Source organism: Mustelus asterias, chromosome 5, assembly GCF_964213995.1.
Source record: "Mustelus asterias chromosome 5, sMusAst1.hap1.1, whole genome shotgun sequence".
NCBI lineage: Eukaryota > Metazoa > Chordata > Chondrichthyes > Carcharhiniformes > Triakidae > Mustelus > Mustelus asterias.
In genome coordinates, this window is record NC_135805.1 from 81306379 (window position 1) to 81326152 (window position 19774).

Sequence of the window (19774 nt, forward strand, 5' to 3'; positions counted from 1 at the left end):
CTTTAACCTGTGCTTAATGCTCCCTCCACTCACATTGTCTGTATCTTTAAGACCTGGTTGGCTGTAGAGATTCGCATTCTAATCAGTATTCTGTAACTTGATTTTGTGTCTCTGTATGCCCTGTTTGAGAGCAGATATCCACTCCATCTGACGAAGGAGCAGCGCTCCGAAAGCTAATGGCATTTGCTACCAAATAAACCTGTTGGACTTTAACCTGGTGTTGTTTAAACTCTTACTGTGTTTACCCCAGTCCAACGCCGGCATCTCCACATCATGACTAATATTTCTAGGCAGATATCCCTTCAGATAGCCCAAGTTCAGAGAATCAGGGCAGGGGTAGCATTCCTAGTTAATTAAATCCCATAGCCCTTGCTCAAGTGTTTATCCAGTTCTTGAGATATTGGCTCTGACGAAGGGTGATCTAGATTTGAAACGTTGGCTCTACTCTCTCCACAGATGCTGTCAGACCTGTGAGATTTTCCAGTATTTTTCCGTTTTTGTTTGGGATATTTGTGCTTGTTTTGTTCAGCAGGTGGAAACATTGGATAATGATTGTACAGCGTGTCTTTGTTGAGTGTCTATTATGTCCTACATCACTTCAATCGCATTGGCCTCTCCTGGAGACTTTGCCCTGAGAGGAATCAGCCGCTTCGGGTAGGCAGAGAGTAGCCTTCCACACCTCCCATCCGTGAGGCACCAATCCCTGCCCAGCCTGTGACTGGGTAAGAGATGTCAATCAGCAAGTGGCTGGTTAAAGGAACAGTCTGGGGAGATTACAATCGAGTTAGCAGCTGTAAATATTACAGCAAACCATTTGTCTTTCTAAATGGTGAGGAATTGAACTGTTGTACGGAGGTTAGCGCAGTTTGAGAGCAAATGGAAAATTACTCATTTAGGACATGGGGCTGTTTGCTTGAAGTACATCCCAGTTCCTTGCGTTGTTTCATTCCGGATGATGTGTGGGGGGGAAAGTCCGACAACACTTGGATGTTGCCTTTCATACTTTTACATTCGAGTTACGTTTACGTCTTTGAAAAGTAAATCTTTAAACTATGTCCCATGTGGCTACGGTAAATATGTTTATATCACAACATTGTTTTCGGTCTACGTGGAGTTTTAACAAATATACAGTTGGCTTTCAGAACTGAAACTGGAGTTCTGCATGATCCTGGTTAGATATTTGAGAGTAGGGGCATATGGGTGGTGGGGTTTTCAGATTTTGTGCCCCAGTAATCTGTTGGGAGTTAAAGCTTTTATTTGTATCCAATTGATTTGAACAGCGAGGAACGGTAAAATTTGCTGGTACCGTGAAATAAGGAAGGGACCGTTGCAAATTGAAGATAACAGGCGGTCGACGGATTGCAGAGATTTCAATCTTCGGTCAGATAGATGGGGCCCCTCAATAGAATGGTAGGACGCTGCTTTGATGTTGTGTGTCGTTTGACATGTGATCTAATTATTTAAGTGAACCTGCCCCTCCCATTTAGGACAAAGTCCTGAATACTACATTTACTGGTGGAACACGAAGCACGAAATTCTGGGCTTAAAAGCTTCCTTTATGAAATAGGAGAAGGGGAGATGTTTGCACAACCAACACCTGGGGGCAGTTTAAAACGACACATTGAATGCACCACATTGCACACAAGCTCCACTGGGGGATTGCTATTGAGATATGGGGAACAGAAATACATAGAATCCCTACAGTGCAGAAGGATTGAGTCTCTGACCCACAATCTCACACAGGCCCTATTCCCGTAATCCCATATATTTACCTTACTAGTCCCCCTGACACTAAGGGGCAATTTAGCATAACCAATCAACCTAACCCGCACATCTTTTGAAAGTTTTTTTAAGTCGCAATAGTCCCAAATGATCATAGACTGCTCTTCCCTTTGAGGAGGAACACTGACTGCTGGTCATTTAACCTGAGGAGCACCATACCTTAGGTGAGGGGCAAGGTTGAGAAGGTGGGCCTTCGTGAATAACCTCAGCTAGTACGGGAATTGAATCCATGCAGTTGGTGTCACTCTGCATCACTAACCAGCCAAGGGAGCCAACCAATTCCCCCTGAAAGTTCTGTCTAACATACTATACAATGACTTGCAAAACGTACATGAGGACTTTTAAAATGTTTTATGAAAGAAATGTTGGTTATAATGAAGAAAATTGTAGAAAGGATATAGGAGCTATAAACCAAAGGTTCAGCGGACTGACACAAGATTGAGAGGCTAAAGTTAAGAAATGTTGCATGGTCTCCATCAGATTAGATTGAAGGGATCAAATAGAGTTAATCTATTAGATGTTTTCAAAGCTTTCAAAAACTTTGAAAGTAAACTGAAGGGTAACGTTGTATAGTTGCAAGGTCAACTTTGGAAGCATGAAGTTTTTAAAAGCTATTGAAGTCTCTTAGGGTACAGGTGTTGAGAAATACAGCATCCACCCAAAGCAAATTCAGGCTGGGGTTTTACTTAAATGTTGCTGCCAAATTGTGGTGCCAAATGGGCAACCTGCTGCATTTTACTGGTTGTGAAACAACATCAATTTGATTAGATGACCATAAGTCAGGTCTAGATGGTGGAAGGAGTTATTCCTGGTATGTGGCTCCCACATTTTGAATGGGCTGACAGTGGGTGGACTTTTTGTAGGTGCAGGAGACAGACTCTTACATTGTTGAATCCACTCGGTACAGGGTGCTACTGGATGGAACATCATGGGGACATACTATGTGTATTTTGATCCAAAATTTGTAATTGGAACTCTGCAATCTGTGAAGGACTCTGGTTTTGGTACTTAAGCAACCTTATGCCTATTTCAGACAGGTGAGCTACACTCCCACTTACAGAGCCAAAATGATAAATTATGTGAAGTTGTATTATAGTGCTGTTAGGGAGGGAGTTCCAGAATTTTGACCCAGTGACAGTGAAGGAACGACAATATAGCTACAGTTCAGGATGGTGTGCAGCTTGGAGGAAAACTTACAGACGGTGATGTTTCCATGCATTTCCATGTCCTCGTCCTTCTAAGATAATAGAGCTTTGGTCACCGATTTGGAAAGTGGTATTGAAGGAGCCTTGGTGAGTTACTGCAATTCGTCTTGTAGATGGTATGCACTGCTGACATTGTGTGTGGGCGACGAAGGGAGCGAATGTTTCAAGATATGAGAAATGCAAACTCAAATTTAACCATTTTCCTTTGTATTTGCTATAGCACAAGATGAAGGTAGTATATTTTGATGAACCTGGAGGACCAGAAAATCTTTACATAAAAGAAATACCTAGACCAGAGCCAAAAGACAGAGAGGTCCTGATAAAAGTTTTTGCTACTGCCTTGAATAGATCTGATTTACTGCAGGTAATTGTTTTTTGCATTCCAGCATACACTATAAAATGTGCTATTTAAGGTTGCTGTTGCAGCATTGTTTGTTAAAGCCTGTTGCTTATTTACTGTAAGGATACTTGAACAAGAAATGCAGCATTGGAGAAGAGTGAAATAATCATATGTTGTTCAGGTTGAAGTGGATAACCTCAGTCCACTTAGAAACGGTCATCTTCACTGTCCCTGAGACATTTAGTGCAACATTTCTGTAGTTGTGCAGCAAATCACATTACATGCTGTAAGCACAGTTGTCTGCATAACTTGTCTTTATCACCGCACAGTTGCAGAGCATTGCCACTAATAATGCACAGATTCAAACAGCAACAACATATATTTATATAGATTTGGACTATATTCTAAACCGCAGAGTAAGAAAGTTTTTGTTGTGGAATAACTTTATTAGCAAAAAGGACAATCATTTACTTAGAATGCAAACTACCAAGGTTTATTGGACAATGAAAATTGATATTTAACATTTCGTTAGTCAAGGCATAGTATGATACACCAATTTGATGCGTGCCGGTCTGCTTTTCTGTGGATCCAGGAGCATTTAGGGTCTTATCTTCTTGGTTCCTTGAACCTGGTCTCTTCACTCATGATGTCCTTTGAGATTTTAAATTGGTCAACTTAACTCTAATATGCAGCTTTCAGACTTCAACGCTAGTTCCCAGTCCACCTAAACTGAAGATTCATACCTTATAGCTGCTGGCTTAGTGTCTTGCTCTCAAGTTACACTTTAAATGATTGAACAATTCTGTAGCAGCAACGTGACTGTATGTTTTCTATTCACTCTATTAAGCCCTTGTACTGGATTCTTATGGCAATCCTCAAGCTGTGATAGTTACGTTAGTCACCTCTGGGTTCTTATGATAACCCCAATCCAGGACAAATGCTAACTGCCTAGCTGGAACATGTGGTCTCAGATCACCTTCCTTGAGCCAATCAGCTTCGAAGCCCGGTATCCCTTCTAACACCTATCACTTGTATCTTTTTGAGAGGAAGTCCTGGAACACTTGCTACTCTGACAACTTCCCTGACCTTAACTTCAGCTATTTTCTCAAAGGTACATCACAATATTTGGCACTTAAAGAGATGCCAACTTTGAGCCTTCTTAACATTTCCCAAAATTGACAAATTATCCCAATAAGACACGTAAATTCAGATTTTGCATCTTTAAGCTTATGGACAGTTTGATAACTTAAGCCTTATTAATTACACAAATGAGCCAATGAGGTAAAGTCTAATGTGCCTTTTATGTAATGAAATGACCAAAGATGCTTCACAGGAGCGTTATAGAACAAATATGTTAGAGCCACATAAGGAGATATTAAATGGTCAACTGACCAAAACCTGATCAAAAATATAGGTTTTTAAGGAGTGTCTTGAAGGATGTTATAGAAACATAGAAAAACTACAGCACAAAACAGGCCCTTCGGCCCCACAAGTTGTGCCGAACATATCCCTACCTTCTAGGCCTACCTATAACCCTCCATCCTATTAAGTCCCATGTACTCATCCAGGAGTCTCTTAAAAGACCCTATTGAGTTTGCCTCCACCACTACTGACGGCAGCTGATTCCACTCGCCCACCACCCTCTGTGTGAAAAACTTCCCCCTAACATTTCCCCTGTACCTACCCCCCAGCACCTTAAACCTGTGTCCTCTCGTAGCAGCCATTTCCACCCCGGGAAAAAGCCTCTGAGAGTCCACCCGATCTATGCCTCTCAACATCTTATATACCTCAATTAGGTCTCCTCTCATCCTACGTCTCGCCAAGGAGAAAAGACCGAGCTCCCTCAGCCTATCCTCATAAGGCATGCCACTCAATCCAGGTTATGATCTGGTTAGGGACCATTAACATTTGTAAAGAAATCTGAATATCTCTTTTTAACCAATAGAATTACACCACAGGATTTCACTCTTTTAAACAACACAAACTTATTGTATCTAACGGAATTAAGCAGAACAACTACTTTTAAATTAAAACTTTGGTTATAGCTATGTATGCTATGCACTGGGTTTACTTCTTACTTCCCCCAAGTTTCTTTTATAAGACACATCAATCTTTAAAGTCTTTTAGTAGTACAGAACTAGACTATTGCTGAATAAGGAGGCATGTTGTCAAAGCTTTTCGTCTTGCATTCATCAGGGCAGAGTTTAAAGGGACCAATAATTTGCCAACTAATCAGCACTCTCTTCTCATGCAGCATAAATTGTTGTTTCCTTTAAAATTGGTATTCTTGCAAGTCCTAATGAATGCAAAACAGAAAGCTTTGACAATATGTCTCTTTTTTCAGCAATAATCTTAAAAGTTATTTAAAGTTAAAGTTGCCATAGTCCCAGATGATCATAGGCTGCTCTTCCCTTTGAGCAGGGAGAACTGACTGGTAATGATTTAATCTGAGGATCACCACACCTCAGGTGAAGGGCAAGGTTGAATTTTATGCTGTGTTTGCACATCAGAGAACTCATTTTATAGAAGTTTACAATACTACAAGACTATTTGTAACTCCAGTGAACATCATAAAGATAGCTTTGTGATGTTCCCCGGAGCTGTTTCTAAAATTAGTTTCTCAGGACATGAGGTTTTAATGCTGCATTTCTATACCCATTGTTAGGTTCAGGCCATACTAGATGTCCTTCAATGGAAATAAAATTGTAACATTGACCTTGTAAGTAACTAGATGTCAATGTTTAATGTTAATATTTGAAGTCTTGGTTGATGTTGCAGAGACAACAAAAACACCCTTCGACCAAATTCGAAAATGAGGTACTTGGCCTGGAAGCTGCAGGAACTGTGGTTAACCTTGGACCTGGTTGTAGGGGTATCTTCCCTGTTGGTGCTAGAGTAATGGCACTACTATCAGGTGGTGGGTATGGAGAGTACGTCATAACACCTGAAGATCAACTGATGCCAATACCAAGTCACATGACTTTCACCCAGGCCACAGCCATTCCTGAGGCTTGGCTGACAGCCTATCAGCTGCTGCATCTTGTAGGTAAGGAGAGATATGCAAAGTGAGCATGTACGGGTTGTGGTGTGGGCTGTCAAATGATTATTTGTACCACTTTCTATGTGGTCAGGGGAATTGGGTGAAAGGGATTTTGGGGGCTTGTTAGGTGATCGGTGGTAATCAGGAGGAGGGAATTAGGTGATTGGGGGTCAGCTGGCTGGGGCAGCTGGTTTTTGGCTGGGGTGGATGGTGGCTGGGAGCTCCAGTGTGGGGTCAGGTGGGGAGAGGGGGGCAGTACTATGAGTTAGGAGTGATTTAATCTTTCTCACATTTCCTGGGTAGCAATTCTGCTAAGAGTGGGAACTATTCAACGTCTCTTCCCATCGGCAGGATATTCCAGTCCTGCTGAAGGTGACCCCCTATGGCAGGTTCCCAGTAGTGTGGCCGGTGAGCCATGCAATGGCCGTCGAATTTGGTGGGACCGTAAGATTCCACCAGCGGTCAATGGCGAGCTGTGTCCACTGTCAGAAAACCCCCTGGGAGTGGGGGGGGGGGGGGGGGCGCAGGGATCCCAGCCAAAGTCGCTGATTTAAATTAGACTTCCAGATGGTTCCTGATGCAGGGTCATTGCCCTTTGTAAGTTTAAACTTCCTGGATGAATCCTGTGCAGTCCTTGCCTGGGAACCTCCAGGCAGTCCTGCAACGCATCTTCTGGGGTACCACCTGGGTACAACTTCCAGGGAACAAAGTTCCAGACCAATAAGCTATTCAAATTCCCAGTGACCGACTTTCAATCTTATCATGCTATTCCTTTTACGTTTTAAGTATTTTCCTGTACAAAACTAACTAAAAGCAACATCGACTAAGCATTGTATTATAGGTAACTTGTATTCTAAACTACAGAAAAGATCACTCCTAATCACGTTTTAACATGACCGATAATTTCACATTGCATATACACTTTACAGCATGCTTCCCACAAAATTGCAGTCTTTTTTGGAAACACTGAAGTTACTGCCATTTTTCAATTGGTTCATGTGTCCCCATTTTATAATGCCTAGCAACCATCGAAGGTCATCTCCTTCAGTCCTCTGAAAATTCTCAAATTGACATCCACTGCAGTAATTTCTTCTCCTGATCTCACCAGAGCAAACTTTGTGTTTTTAAATCAATGCAAGTTCCTTCTTTTCACCCAGTGGAGAAGCCTTCCCCAGCATTCTTTATGATTGTTAACAGGGAAAAAAAGTATTTTCTCTCTGCAGACCATAGCAACTACTGTTCCTGTCTCTCTCTGTGCCTTTTCAGTCAGACTGTTTGGGAGTCTGCTACAAGGCCAGGCAGCTGTGTCTCTCTTTTTGTTCAGGTGTGAAATTTAGCATGCGATTTTAAATAGGATTTAACCTGCAAACCACCCCCCCTCCCCCACCCAGGTCCCGTCCCATTTCTTCCGTAATCAGCTTCACACCGTTTTCCTTTTCCAGAGCATTCTGTTTTCCGTTAAATTAAACACATCTACCATCTAAAACCTTGCATTCAGAATAGAATATACCATGTACTGCATGTTGCATTCTGTTTTCTTAAAGCTTAAGTAGTCATTTTGGTAATTACCATTTTAACAATTTAGTTATAGATGAAGTGCAAAACTAAATGAGATGTCATTGCAATGTGTTAGTGGCTCTCTCATTTGTTGTTCGTCGCGTATTTCACAATGGCCAGATTTTGGTGCCAAAATAAAGGTGAGACTAATGTTCATTATTTGTGTGTAAATGGTACAGCAGCTTCTGATGAGGAGCAGATGCATGGTTAAATGCCAATATGAAGAAATTGTTCAAGCTTCAGCAGAGTACATTAGCTGCATGGAAATGGAGATCACTGCCTGCCTCACTTTTAATTCCTGAATGTTATGAAGTTGCTATATTTGCATAGTGGACACAAACTAAACCCACTGCAGGATGTACAGTCTCATTACTAAAAGCTTCTTATTGTTATAATGAAGTAAATGTTAATTATTGACAATCAACCTTTCTGATACTCAAAATTAACTGTAGAAATGTGGCATCTCATTCTTTCAGGTTTTAATTGGAGATTTAAAAAGTGTGAAATTTAACATTTTAAGTTTAGTTTTCTTTTTCTATTAGTCAAGTATTTATTTCCTTCTCCAGTTTCTCTGAAATAACATTGAATGCACCTACTCGAATTTACTCTTCCTTCTAAGTCCCTCCTCTGTTTATTTCTCAATCCTTCATTATATTGGTTAAGGAGATTCACAGATGCTTGCACTTTTCACTCAGACCCCAGCAGCCCTATTTTCCTCATTGCAACATTATTAGCTCTTTCAGCAACTTATTGGCAACAGCGCAGGTGCCAGTCTAATGACAAATAGGCTGGAATCTTACCATCCCACCCGTCGCAGAATCGGAGCGGGCAAGCAGCAGATAACAGAAATGTCCGTTGACCTCGGGCAGGATTTTATGGTTTTGGGACGAGCGAGGCCATAAAATCCCGCCCTAATAATGTTTGATGTCCCTCTACAACCAAATCTGGCCTATTAATATATTTTGCTGTTAAAAGTGCAACTGTGTTTAACCAGCCGTAGACCTCTAGGCTTGTTTCATATTTTTTAAATCTTGTTTGATGCAAGACCCAAATGATTTGATCACCCTGAAGGATTTTGAAGTAGTGTAAAGACGATCTTCATGGCTAAATGTTGGTTTGTTGGTGAGGATTTTTTCTTAATTTCTCATTTGTGAAGAAGTTGTGTTAAATCCATAAACACTTAACAAGGAGCTTATATGCAGGTTTTGAGTTAAATTCATTTGATTAGTTCACTGGACTGTCACTTTAACTTATCTGAACAGTTTATACTGTTATGTAACTCCCCCCAAGTCATTCATTGCAGAAAATTGTACCTTGACCTGTTCAGTGAAGCAAGATTGTTTGAACATACTTTTCATGTAACCTTGTAAAATCAGTCCTTGATTTCTCAGATTTTATATTTCATTTGTAAAATTTTATTGCTAACTTTATGTTTATGCTCATAATATATAAGAGATGTAAATGTTATGTTCCTTATGACATCCAGATTATTTTCAACATCATGTACTTGGAAACATTCAGATAGATAAGCTATCTCTTATCTATCAGGACTAACTGGTTTCAGAGAGGATTGCTCAATTTGCTGAATTAGTACTGTCCTACATAATCTAGTTTATTTAACCGAGCTAGGTAATTTTTAAAAAATTATTCATTCGTGGGACATGGGGGTCACTGGCTAGCCAGCATTTATTGCCCATCCCTAGTTGTCCTTGACAAGGTGGTGGTGAGCTGCTTTCTTGAATCGCTGCAGTCCATGTTCTGTGGGTTGACCCACAATGCCGTTAGGAAGGGAATTCCAGGATTTTGACCCAGCGACTGCGAAAGAACAATGATATATTTCCAAATCAACAGAAAGGTCACACTACAACAGCAAGGGAACTGCAACTTGCATCTTAGTTCTTGTTTTCTTTACCCACTCCTGGTGCCTCATAATTTTCAGACATACATTGTATTGAATGCCAACACTTATTCATGAAATTATTCAAAATTATTGAGTAATTATTTGACTCAAATTTACTATTAATGCTTTTGACTTAGATTCTGTTGCCATCAGTTTACTACAATTGACAATACTAGCCTTTTATTGTAGATGTAGCAAAGTTCCACGTACACAGGGGTGATAGGCAAATTTGCCCTCAAAATCTCACAAACAGCCTGGGTAAAATCAAACACAGGTGAAAATTTCAAAGAAGTTCACCTCCCACCCATACATTTTGGCTTGCGTTATGGCTGAACAATTGCAGGTGCAGGTGTCTCACTGAGAATGGGAAAATAATGCAGAGTTTGATTGGTGAAGCAGCAAGCATGCAAGAGACTGAATGAGATATAGCCAAATGAAGCAGTGTAAGTAATATATCTGAATGTTGCTCAGTCTTTGACATTTGGTGCCTACCTATAAAATTACCTTTAATATTTCTGCTTTAATTGGGTTTGGCTTAATTACAGTACAACAAAGTGTTCCAAGACTGATTTGGCAGAATTAAATTTATTTCTAATGCATCACTTACAGACTGTATTAAAGTTGTTCCTTGAGTGACAAGGCAGCATCTTTCCTTGGGTAACACCCAGCCTTAAATATTGGTGAGTCTTGCCTTTCTCTATGATACACTGATCTTGTCACTGCAATAAACCTGTGGTGAACATTCTTTGTTTTCTCCCTAACTTCGGTAAACCTTGGATGTTCTTTACTTTTTTAAAATTTGATTTTGATTTGATTTATTATTGTCACATGTATTAACATAGTGAAAAGTATTGTTTCTTGCACGCTATACTGACAATGCATACCGTTCATAGAGAAGGAAAGGAGAGAGTGCAGAAAGTAGTGTTACGTCATAGTTAGGGTGAAGAGAAAGATCAACTTAATGCAAGATAGATCCATTCAAAAGTCTGACTGCAGCAGGGAAGAAGCTTGTTCTTGAGTCGGTTGGTACATGACCTCAGACTTTCGTATCTTTTACCTGACGGAAAAAGGAAATTTCCGGGGTGCGTGGGGTCCTTAATTATGCTGGCTGCTTTGCCGAGGCAGCAGGACGGGTAGACAGATTCAGTGGATACACTGTGCCCTCTCTTTGTATTTTCGAACTGACACCATCAAGACTTTCTTCAGCTGATGGCAGGAGTAAAGCGACATGTTGCACCACTTCAGAGGAGCACTAAGAATTAACCCCATGGTATCGTATTGGAGTCATGCATAAGTCCAGTGACAGTGCAATAGGTTGTTTTCCTGAAGGACTTGAGTGAATTAATAGGGTTTTTAACAACAATCTGGCAACTTTCTGTTCATGTTAGAGATTAGTATTGCTGCCACACAGCACCAGGGACGTGGGTTTGATTCCGGCCTTGGGTGTCTATTATGCTAAATTGCCTCTTTAGTGTCCAACGATTTGTAGATTAGGTGGATTAGCCATGGTAAATGCATGGGGTTACAGGGCTGGGGCTGGGGTGTGGGCCTGAGTAAGATGCTCTTTCGGTGAGTTGGTGTAGACCTGATGGGGCTGAATGGCCTCCTGCACTGTAGGGATTCTATGGTTTATTGAATTTGGTTTCACAATTTCCCGAGCTGGAATTTGAACTTATCATAGTGCTGCAGTGCCAATTTACTAATTCACTACTTGAATCCATTTATAGTGTTTGCTTCAGTGTGGAATGAGTTACCTATTGTCCTTATGGTGGAAAAAGTTATAGAAGCCTTCCCTCCTACTCTTAATTTTTAATCAATGTATAAGATTTTCACTGAAGTAAACTATTCATACAATTCAACTTTGGCAATTCCCTTCATAATCTCAGAACTCAATAGATCACCTTATTTTTCAAGAATAGATTACTCACTTTCCAAAGAAAACAAGCCCTTCCTCATGTTCAATATTGTGTTACCTGAAATCTTCCAATGCTCTTAGGGGTAGCAAAGATTCAGCAAAAGTAAAAACGTTTAAAATGTATACTCCAGTTCTGTTACTGCAACCCACTCACATGTTTACATTAGAATTGCTTGACAAAAATAGCCCAAGTTCCATCCAGTCCACCTTCTACCATCCTCGTAATTGCATGATACATTAGTAATAATGGAGGCGTTGACTAAAATAGCAATTAATCTCTACCAATTAGTCTACATCAGACAAGATCAAAAGAGAATCGATGTAGTCTTGCCATTTTTAGCTGCTAAAGTCGCAGTGCTATCTTTTTCATTAATTGTCTATAGTATAGATCTCTTTGTTCATCAGCCCCTGGTACTATTTTGGTTAAATATAAATAAAATAAATTACTGGTTAAAAAGGTGCTTCTTCATATTCGTGCTTGACATAATCAAATGTTCAACATTATTGCATATCGTTGACTCAGGCTGATGTGGTTAAATTTTTATTTTATTCCCCAAGCTAAATTGCGTGAAGGTGAACGAGTGCTGATCCATGCTGGAGCCAGTGGTGTTGGCACAGCAGCAATTCAGTTGAGTCAACTGGCAAAAGCCATTCCCATTGCAACTGCGGGGACCCCAGAGAAATTGCATCTGTGTGCAGAACTTGGAGCAGCCGCTGTGTTTAATTACAATGTAGAAGATTTCTCTGAAAAAGTTCTGCAGTTTACTGGGGGTGAGTTATAAAGATTGGCTTGTGGATTTTATTTCCTTTCCTCCTCTTTTGAAGACTTGGTTATGATACACCCAGCCCATAGTAACCTTGCCCAAATGCCTGCTCCTGTGATAGATTTTTGGTGCATGTTGTGGAGCCACGTCTGTATTCAAAGCCCACAGGCTTACAGCAGGGATTTCTGGATAGGTTTTCAGCTTCAATTTATGCTGATACTGTGCTTTCCGCAATCTGTGCCGCACCTCCACCCACCTCCTCTGAGCCAAGTAATCACTTGAGGCAATTAGTAATACCAATGGCTAAAGTTAATAAGATGTTGCTAGGCCAAACTGAGACTAAAGCTGAAATCTGGAGTTTGTATGGATGGCCAGCAGCTTATCTATTTTACCATCAAGGGAAATCTCATGGAATTGGATATGCTTTGACATATTTCTTTGCTCTTGTTCCATAATTATCTCCAATCTCAACATAATGGGCGAGATTTTCCCAGAAATCAGCAACGGTTGATGGTGCATGGGAAAAGCGGAGTTGTGGCCGCCAATGGCAGTGGTGATTTTTCCCACCGTATACTGCATAGTGCCAAAGATCTTCAGTCATGGATTTCATGCCATTTGGCTGGCCTCTGATTCGCCTGGCCCGCCATCACCTCAATGCTGTAATCATTGAGGCATCACATTTAAAGGCCACCCCAGTGCACATTAGCCACATTTTGCAGGCCGCCGGGAAGTGAAGACTCGGAAGCCCCCTGGAGAACTGTTTGATGCTGTAGATGCTTGATTTGATTTGCTGCACTCAGGAAGAAAACCAGCCCAGCAAGATCACCAACCCAGCATGGGAGCCAGCAGTAGTGCTCGTGAGTACCAATGCAGAAGAGGACAGCCATCAGTGCTGTGAGAGGATGAATGATCATCTCCGTTCTGCCAGGGTAAGTCACTCTTCTCATCACTCTTGACTCTCTCTCTCACACACCCATTCCACATCCACGGGGATCTCACTTACTGCCAGCTCAAGGGACACCACCACTCATTCTCCCACGCACATCTTCATGTCGCCTGCTGGTCGTGTCCTCATCACTCCACAGGTTCCACTCACCATTTACATGTGCCAGGCATCCTTACCATCTGCCCTGGTACATCTCCTGCTTATACTCTCTCCATCTGTTTTCACACAGGAGAAGTTGGCACATATTAAGGGGCTGAGATACCAGATGGGTGGAGGGATGCCAGAACTCTAAGTCCTCACAGACGTCAGGTCAGAGCCATCCAGCTGGCCAGGGAGGATGTTGACTGCTCCTGTGCTGATGCTGAGGTCAGCAGTGATAAACCATGTGGACCAGCACAGCATCATCCATCAGACAACAATGGTGTGAATCATGTCTCCTGTTTCTCATCCCCTGTACTTTCTTTCAGAGTCACATCTGGCAGGGAGTCCAGCAGCCAGGTCCTCAACTCCAGTCCCCACAGCAGTACAGGGGAGGGATTCACGGACCCCAATATAGAAGAACCGTCACCGTTCACCCACACAGACACCTTGGTGGGGCCTTGTTCTAGAGTAGCTTCATGGTCACAATCTCAGAGCCACTGCAGGTGCCGACACTCTGAGGATTGCTGGAGGCCAGGAATCTGCTGAGTCCTAATCAGATGATGAGCCTCTGGATTGCTGGAGCTCCTAAAGCAAAGTTGGGAAAATTGGCAAGGATTGTCTGATACACTGCTTGGATTGAAAGGCTGCATGGAGGAGTTCGTTCATCTTATGTCTGAGGTGATTGTCACGACACACCCAATGCAACAAGGTCAACACAGCTTGGGATGATGCCCACCATGGAGACTTTGGTGCGAGACTTTTGTCCTGCACTGCTGCAGGACATGTACTCCATGGTGCAGACACTTGCTGGGATCCATCAGGGCCTGTGGCAGAAGATGGCAGGGCTTCTCAGGCTCACTTGCGCTGCCCCTCCAAGGAGGAAGCCAGGAGCCACTGGGCACCCCTAGGGAGGAGGATGAGTTGGTGCACAGCTCAGTGCCATCCACCCAGGTGACTCTGGGAGTGTACCATCCATCCAAAATCCCTCTGCCTGTGACCATTCCAACTCCACAGGCCATGGAGGGTGGCACTGGCGCACAGTAGGACTCTGACAGAAAGTCAGGGCCCCTCCATATCTTGGCCCTCCAGAGGAAACCCGCCAAGGTCATCACGGACATCAGCGTAGCCGACAGCAAGCTGCCTCCATCTGTACTGTGGATGTTGGGGGTTTACCAAGATGTAACAGCAGGGTTAGAAAGATCAAGAAGCTCTAGATGCTCAGCATTGGCACAGGTGTTAAGCACTTGTACATAATATTCACCTCTCTAAATAAACTCCACCAGTTGCCCTCCAGCGTCACCCCTGAGCATGAGCCCAGTCATCCCCCAGTCAACCCCCTTGATATGCAGAGCCATTTTGAGCGCTGCATTCACCTCTGAGCACCCCTCAGACAAGTGCTCGCCTTTTGCACCATGATTTGTGCAATTCTGACATCATGCCACCGTGAATGGATTTTACGATGGGACGGGGGATATGGGGGAGCGGGAACAGGAAGTAAGTCATTTTAATAGGAACATCTCTTTTTAATGTGATTAGCGGGCCCGGGACTGAATTCTCTGCACCTCCCACCCCGTCAGGAGTATTTCACTTCAGCGGGGTTCAGATTAGCTCCCCACTTTCGGAGAATTAGTGGGACAGCCCTGCTGGAGTGAAGGAGGGCAATCGGGGCCCCCCAGGGCATTGGGCGGCGAAGGGGGGTGGCCCCGGGCATGGGCACCCTGGCAGTGTCAGCCTGCACCTCTGGCACTGCCCAAAGGGCAAAGTGCCCATGCCAGGGGGTACTTTCGCACTGCCCTCCAGGCATCAGGCAGTGCCAAGGGGGCAGGGTGGAGGGCTTAGGGGTGATGGGTCCCGCTGCCACTCTGCATGGGGATCGATCGGGGCTGGAGGGAGGGAGGCCAGTGATCGGGGCGGGCTGGGCGGGGTGGTGGTTAGTGGACGATTCTGCCCAGGAAGGGCGGTCAGTAGGGGAGTTGCCGAGGGGAAGAGAGGGGGGCAGTCAGCAGGGGGAGGAGGGTGGGGGGAGGGGTTCGTCACTAATGGGTGGGGGGGGTGCTGGAGATCGGGGCGCTCCAGGATGGATGGGGGGGTCGGGACTGGCCTGCGAATGATCGGGGAGCTGTGATTGGGCCGGGGGGGGGGGGGGCAGTAGCACTGTGGGGGTTCCAAGCTGGCCAGCAAACGTGAGGCTGACAGTTCGGGACCACTGTGCATGAGCAGAGTTCCGGAACTGTCAGAGTCTGATGTGAATAAGCCTCACCCCCCAGGTTTTAAATTATATTCACAATTGTGTCCTCTGCATTGCACAGTGTGGGACATTCTAAAGTGAACTCCCACTGAAAATACAATTGTGATTTACACCAGTTTTCAGCGAATTAAGCACTTAGAACTTTTTTGGGAGAATCGCAGCCATGATTATTGCATATGGACCTGATAATGAGACGGAAATGTGTTTTAACCATAGAATTCCCCCAATGCAGAAAGAGGCCATTCAGCTCATCAGATCTGTACAAACTCTCCAAAAGAGCATCCTTCCCTCTGTCCTATCCGTGTAACCCTCCACGTTTTACCATGGCTAGTCCACCTAACCTACGCTTCTTGGAAACTAAGGGGCAATTTTTAAAAATTCATTCATGGAACATGGGCATCACTGGCAGACCAGCATTTATTGCCCATCCCCAGTTGGCCTTGGAGGGCAGAGTCAACCACATTGCTGTGGCTCTGGAGTCACATGTAGGCCAGACCAGGTAAGGACGGCAGATTTCCTTCCCTAAAGGACATTAGTGCACCAAATGGGTTTTTCTAACAATTGATAATGGTCATTAGATTCTTAATTCCAGATTTTTTTTATTGAATTCAAGTTCTACCATCTGCTCTGGTGGGATTCAAACCAGGTCCCCAGAACATTAGCTGAGTTTCTGGATTAATGGTCTAGTGATATTGCCACTGGGCCATCACCTCCCCAAATTTAGCATGGCCAATCCACCTAACCTGCACATCTTTGGACTATGGGAGGAAACCCATGCAGACACAGAGAACGTACAAACTCCACATAGTCACCCAAGGCCAGAATTGAAGCCGATCATTGGCACTGAGGCAGCTATGCTAACCACTGTACCACTGAATGATGTTCCCATGTTTAACAGTGGGAAATACAGCCAGCCCCTGACGCAGGGAGGGAATGATTACTGCAAACTTTCCGCCGATGTAAAAGTCTACTTTGGACTGCTCATGATATTTTCTGCTCCCATTGCCAAACCCGCCTGACACCAACAGCAGTGGAATTCCAAACCAAATATTCCATTGGATTTGTACTCAAAGGCAAGGCTCAACTTCAGAGTGGAGGAGGAGGGAGGATAAATGTTAATTACTCTGAATTTGGAATACTTTGAATTATGTAGAAAATTAATATAAATGCTGAACCATTTAATCCATGAAATTTGATTTAACTTGCTATGTTTTCTGCAAAGGTGAAGGAGTTCATGTTATATTGGACTGCATTGGTGGATCCTATTGGGAAAAAAATGTCAAGTGCCTAGCTGTTGATGGAAGATGGGTGCTTTATGGACTACTGGGAACTAGTGATGTACACGGAGATATCTTGAAACAACTGCTGTTCAAAAGAGGAAGTCTTCTAACTACCCTGTTACGGTCACGTCCCTTAAAAGTATGATATTAATCTAATTTACAAATCTATTCATAATAGAATTTGGAATGATAGTTTAATATAGATGTGCATTAGTATATAAATTTTACATTTGAATATTGCTGGAGACATGTTGCCGAAGCTTTGTAACTTGCACTCATCATGACAAATACAAGAATGCCAAATTTCAAATAATCACAACTTATGCTACAAGACAAAAGGGTACTGATTGGTTGGCAAGTTAACTCTGGCTGAGGCATGGTCATGGAGAATGCACCAGGAAACGAAAAGCTTTACAAGCGCCTGGGTTATTCAGAAAAAGGAGCAAGGCTTGAACAAGTTCCTTCCCTTTGCAGGGAATGGGTCCCTGTGTATGAATGCATCTTCCTTCTGACAATTATAAATAAGGCAGGTTATGAACCCCACTGATTATCTTGATTTGGTTGTTAATGTATTTATTGGTGAACTCAGGAATCACATCTAACAGTGGATGTATTGAATTTTCAGGCTCCATTCTGTCTAACATAAAGAACTGAAGAAACATGCCTTTTTTAAAACTTTTAATGAGTCTTAATAAAGTTCAGCGAATTTTCATTATACATTTGAAGTCCCTCTAAGGAATTCAGCAGAACATTTGTCTATATCCAGTTAGTCCCACAGAATGTCTTTGTTAATGGTACTTACAGACAGTGTCCTTCTGCTCCCAAATATAGGTGATGTATCTGGGGGTGAAAGGTCCTCTTTATCATTCAGAACTGGCATCTCTCTTTTCTAATATTAGGAATATTTCATCTGTGGATATTCTGATATTTGCAGAGTGACAATTATTTAATTGAGCTGATGTACTGAATAGAAATCTTTGCTCAAAGAAAGAAATCAGGGCATGAATGCACGGTAGCTATATAAACTTGTAAAGCATACAGTGATATCTTTATAAAAGCTTCAGCTTGTAAGCATTAGATATGGGAATGAGATTTTTTAGCACTGCTGACACAGCAGTTGTACATTTTATCACGCAACAGTGGGTTCCACTGTAGCGAAATTAAAGCATGGCTTTTTTTGCTTTGGAAATGAAGCCTTGTGACAGTAATCAGAAACTTATATCAGCGTTGACCTCTTTCAACTGTGGCTAAATGATAATACACCCACTACTGAATCAGAAGGAAGTTGCTTCAAGCCCCACTCTACTGAATTGTCAGCCTAAATTTTATGCTCAAATCACTGGATTGCAGAGCGTGTGGCATTTTTGCAGATGCCTAACAGAGGTCTATCTAACCCCTCAGGTGAATATAAAAACACAAAAGGCATGATTCAAAAAGCAACAGTGGAGCTCTGCCTGCGTCCTGGTCAAAATTTCCTCAACCAACACTAAAATCAGATTTTTAAAAAATTAATTAATGGGATCTGGATATTACTGCCGAGTCCAACATTTATTGCCCATCACGAGAGGTGATGATGGTGAGCTGTTTTCTTGAACTGCAGTTTTTCTGATGGTAACTCCACAGTGCTGTAAGGGAGGGACCTTCAGGATTTTGACTGGTGACAATGAAGAAATAACATATTTCCAAGTCAGCATAGTGTGTGATTTGAGGGGAGCTTGCAGGCGGTGGTATTCTCATGTGCTTGCTACTCTTGTTCTTCTAGGTAATAGAATTTGCCGGTTCGGAAGATACTGGCTAAGGAGCCTTGCCAAGTTATTGCAATGAATCTTTTAGTATGATTCTACATACAATGTGTTAGTGGTGGAGAGTGAATTTCTAACGTGGTGGATGGGATGCCAAGAAAATGGCCAGCTTTGAGCTTCCTAAGTGTTCTTGGTGCAGCATCTGTAGGCAATGGGGAAATATTCCATCTCGGTGCTGTTTATGGTGCTGCTGCTTGGAAATTGGCTGTCATGTTTACGTACAAAATAGTGGCGGCTCTCCAAACGTAGTTAATGACTGTGAAGTGTTTGTTCTTTAAAGAATATGTTCTGATGCAGAATTTTTCTTGTGTTTCAGTATAAAGCTGAGCTAGTGAGAGCATTCATAGAAAATGTGCTGCCTCACATTGTACACGAAGGTAAACTTCGTCCGATTGTTGATAGCACTTTCCCTATGGAAAAGATTGCTGATGCCCACAGATACATGGAAAGCAACAGAAACAAGGGAAAGATAATTATTGAAGTGAGAAAAGAAAAGCCTTCTGATCTGCAATGAAGAAGATATTTTGATGAATGTCAGTGATCTGGATTAACTGATCATGTTGAGTTAGATGAAATACAAAGATATCCACAATATCGGTGTTCAGCGTCCTTCATAAAATTTAAGCAACTCAAATATTGATATTTGTTGCTTCAAACTACTATAACAAACCACTTTCTTTCACACTATTTCCAACTTGCAATAGAATGGACAGACTGACTTGGCAGATAATTGGCAAGAAAAGCCATTCTGTTTTAATCTCTAAAACTGAAATTCCTAGAGTCAATCATACTGAAAACTGGCAACTGGTTACCATTAGCCCTTGTTTTGTTGCATAAAGACTATCCAAAACTCA

The 19774-nt window shown here is 42.5% G+C and overlaps 1 protein-coding gene across 1 annotated transcript; it reads left to right on the forward strand.

Moving 5' to 3' along the window:
- The first annotated feature begins 736 nt into the window (after positions 1–736).
- tp53i3 (tumor protein p53 inducible protein 3) lies at positions 737–19558 on the forward strand. The gene is made up of 6 exons (XM_078212890.1): positions 737–829; positions 3208–3351; positions 6106–6373; positions 12298–12510; positions 17061–17257; positions 19237–19558. The coding sequence occupies exons 1-6, from the start codon at positions 827–829 to the stop codon at positions 19432–19434; spliced, it is 1023 nt and encodes a 340-aa protein (XP_078069016.1). The 5' UTR covers positions 737–826; the 3' UTR covers positions 19435–19558.
- Positions 19559–19774: the final 216 nt, after the last annotated feature.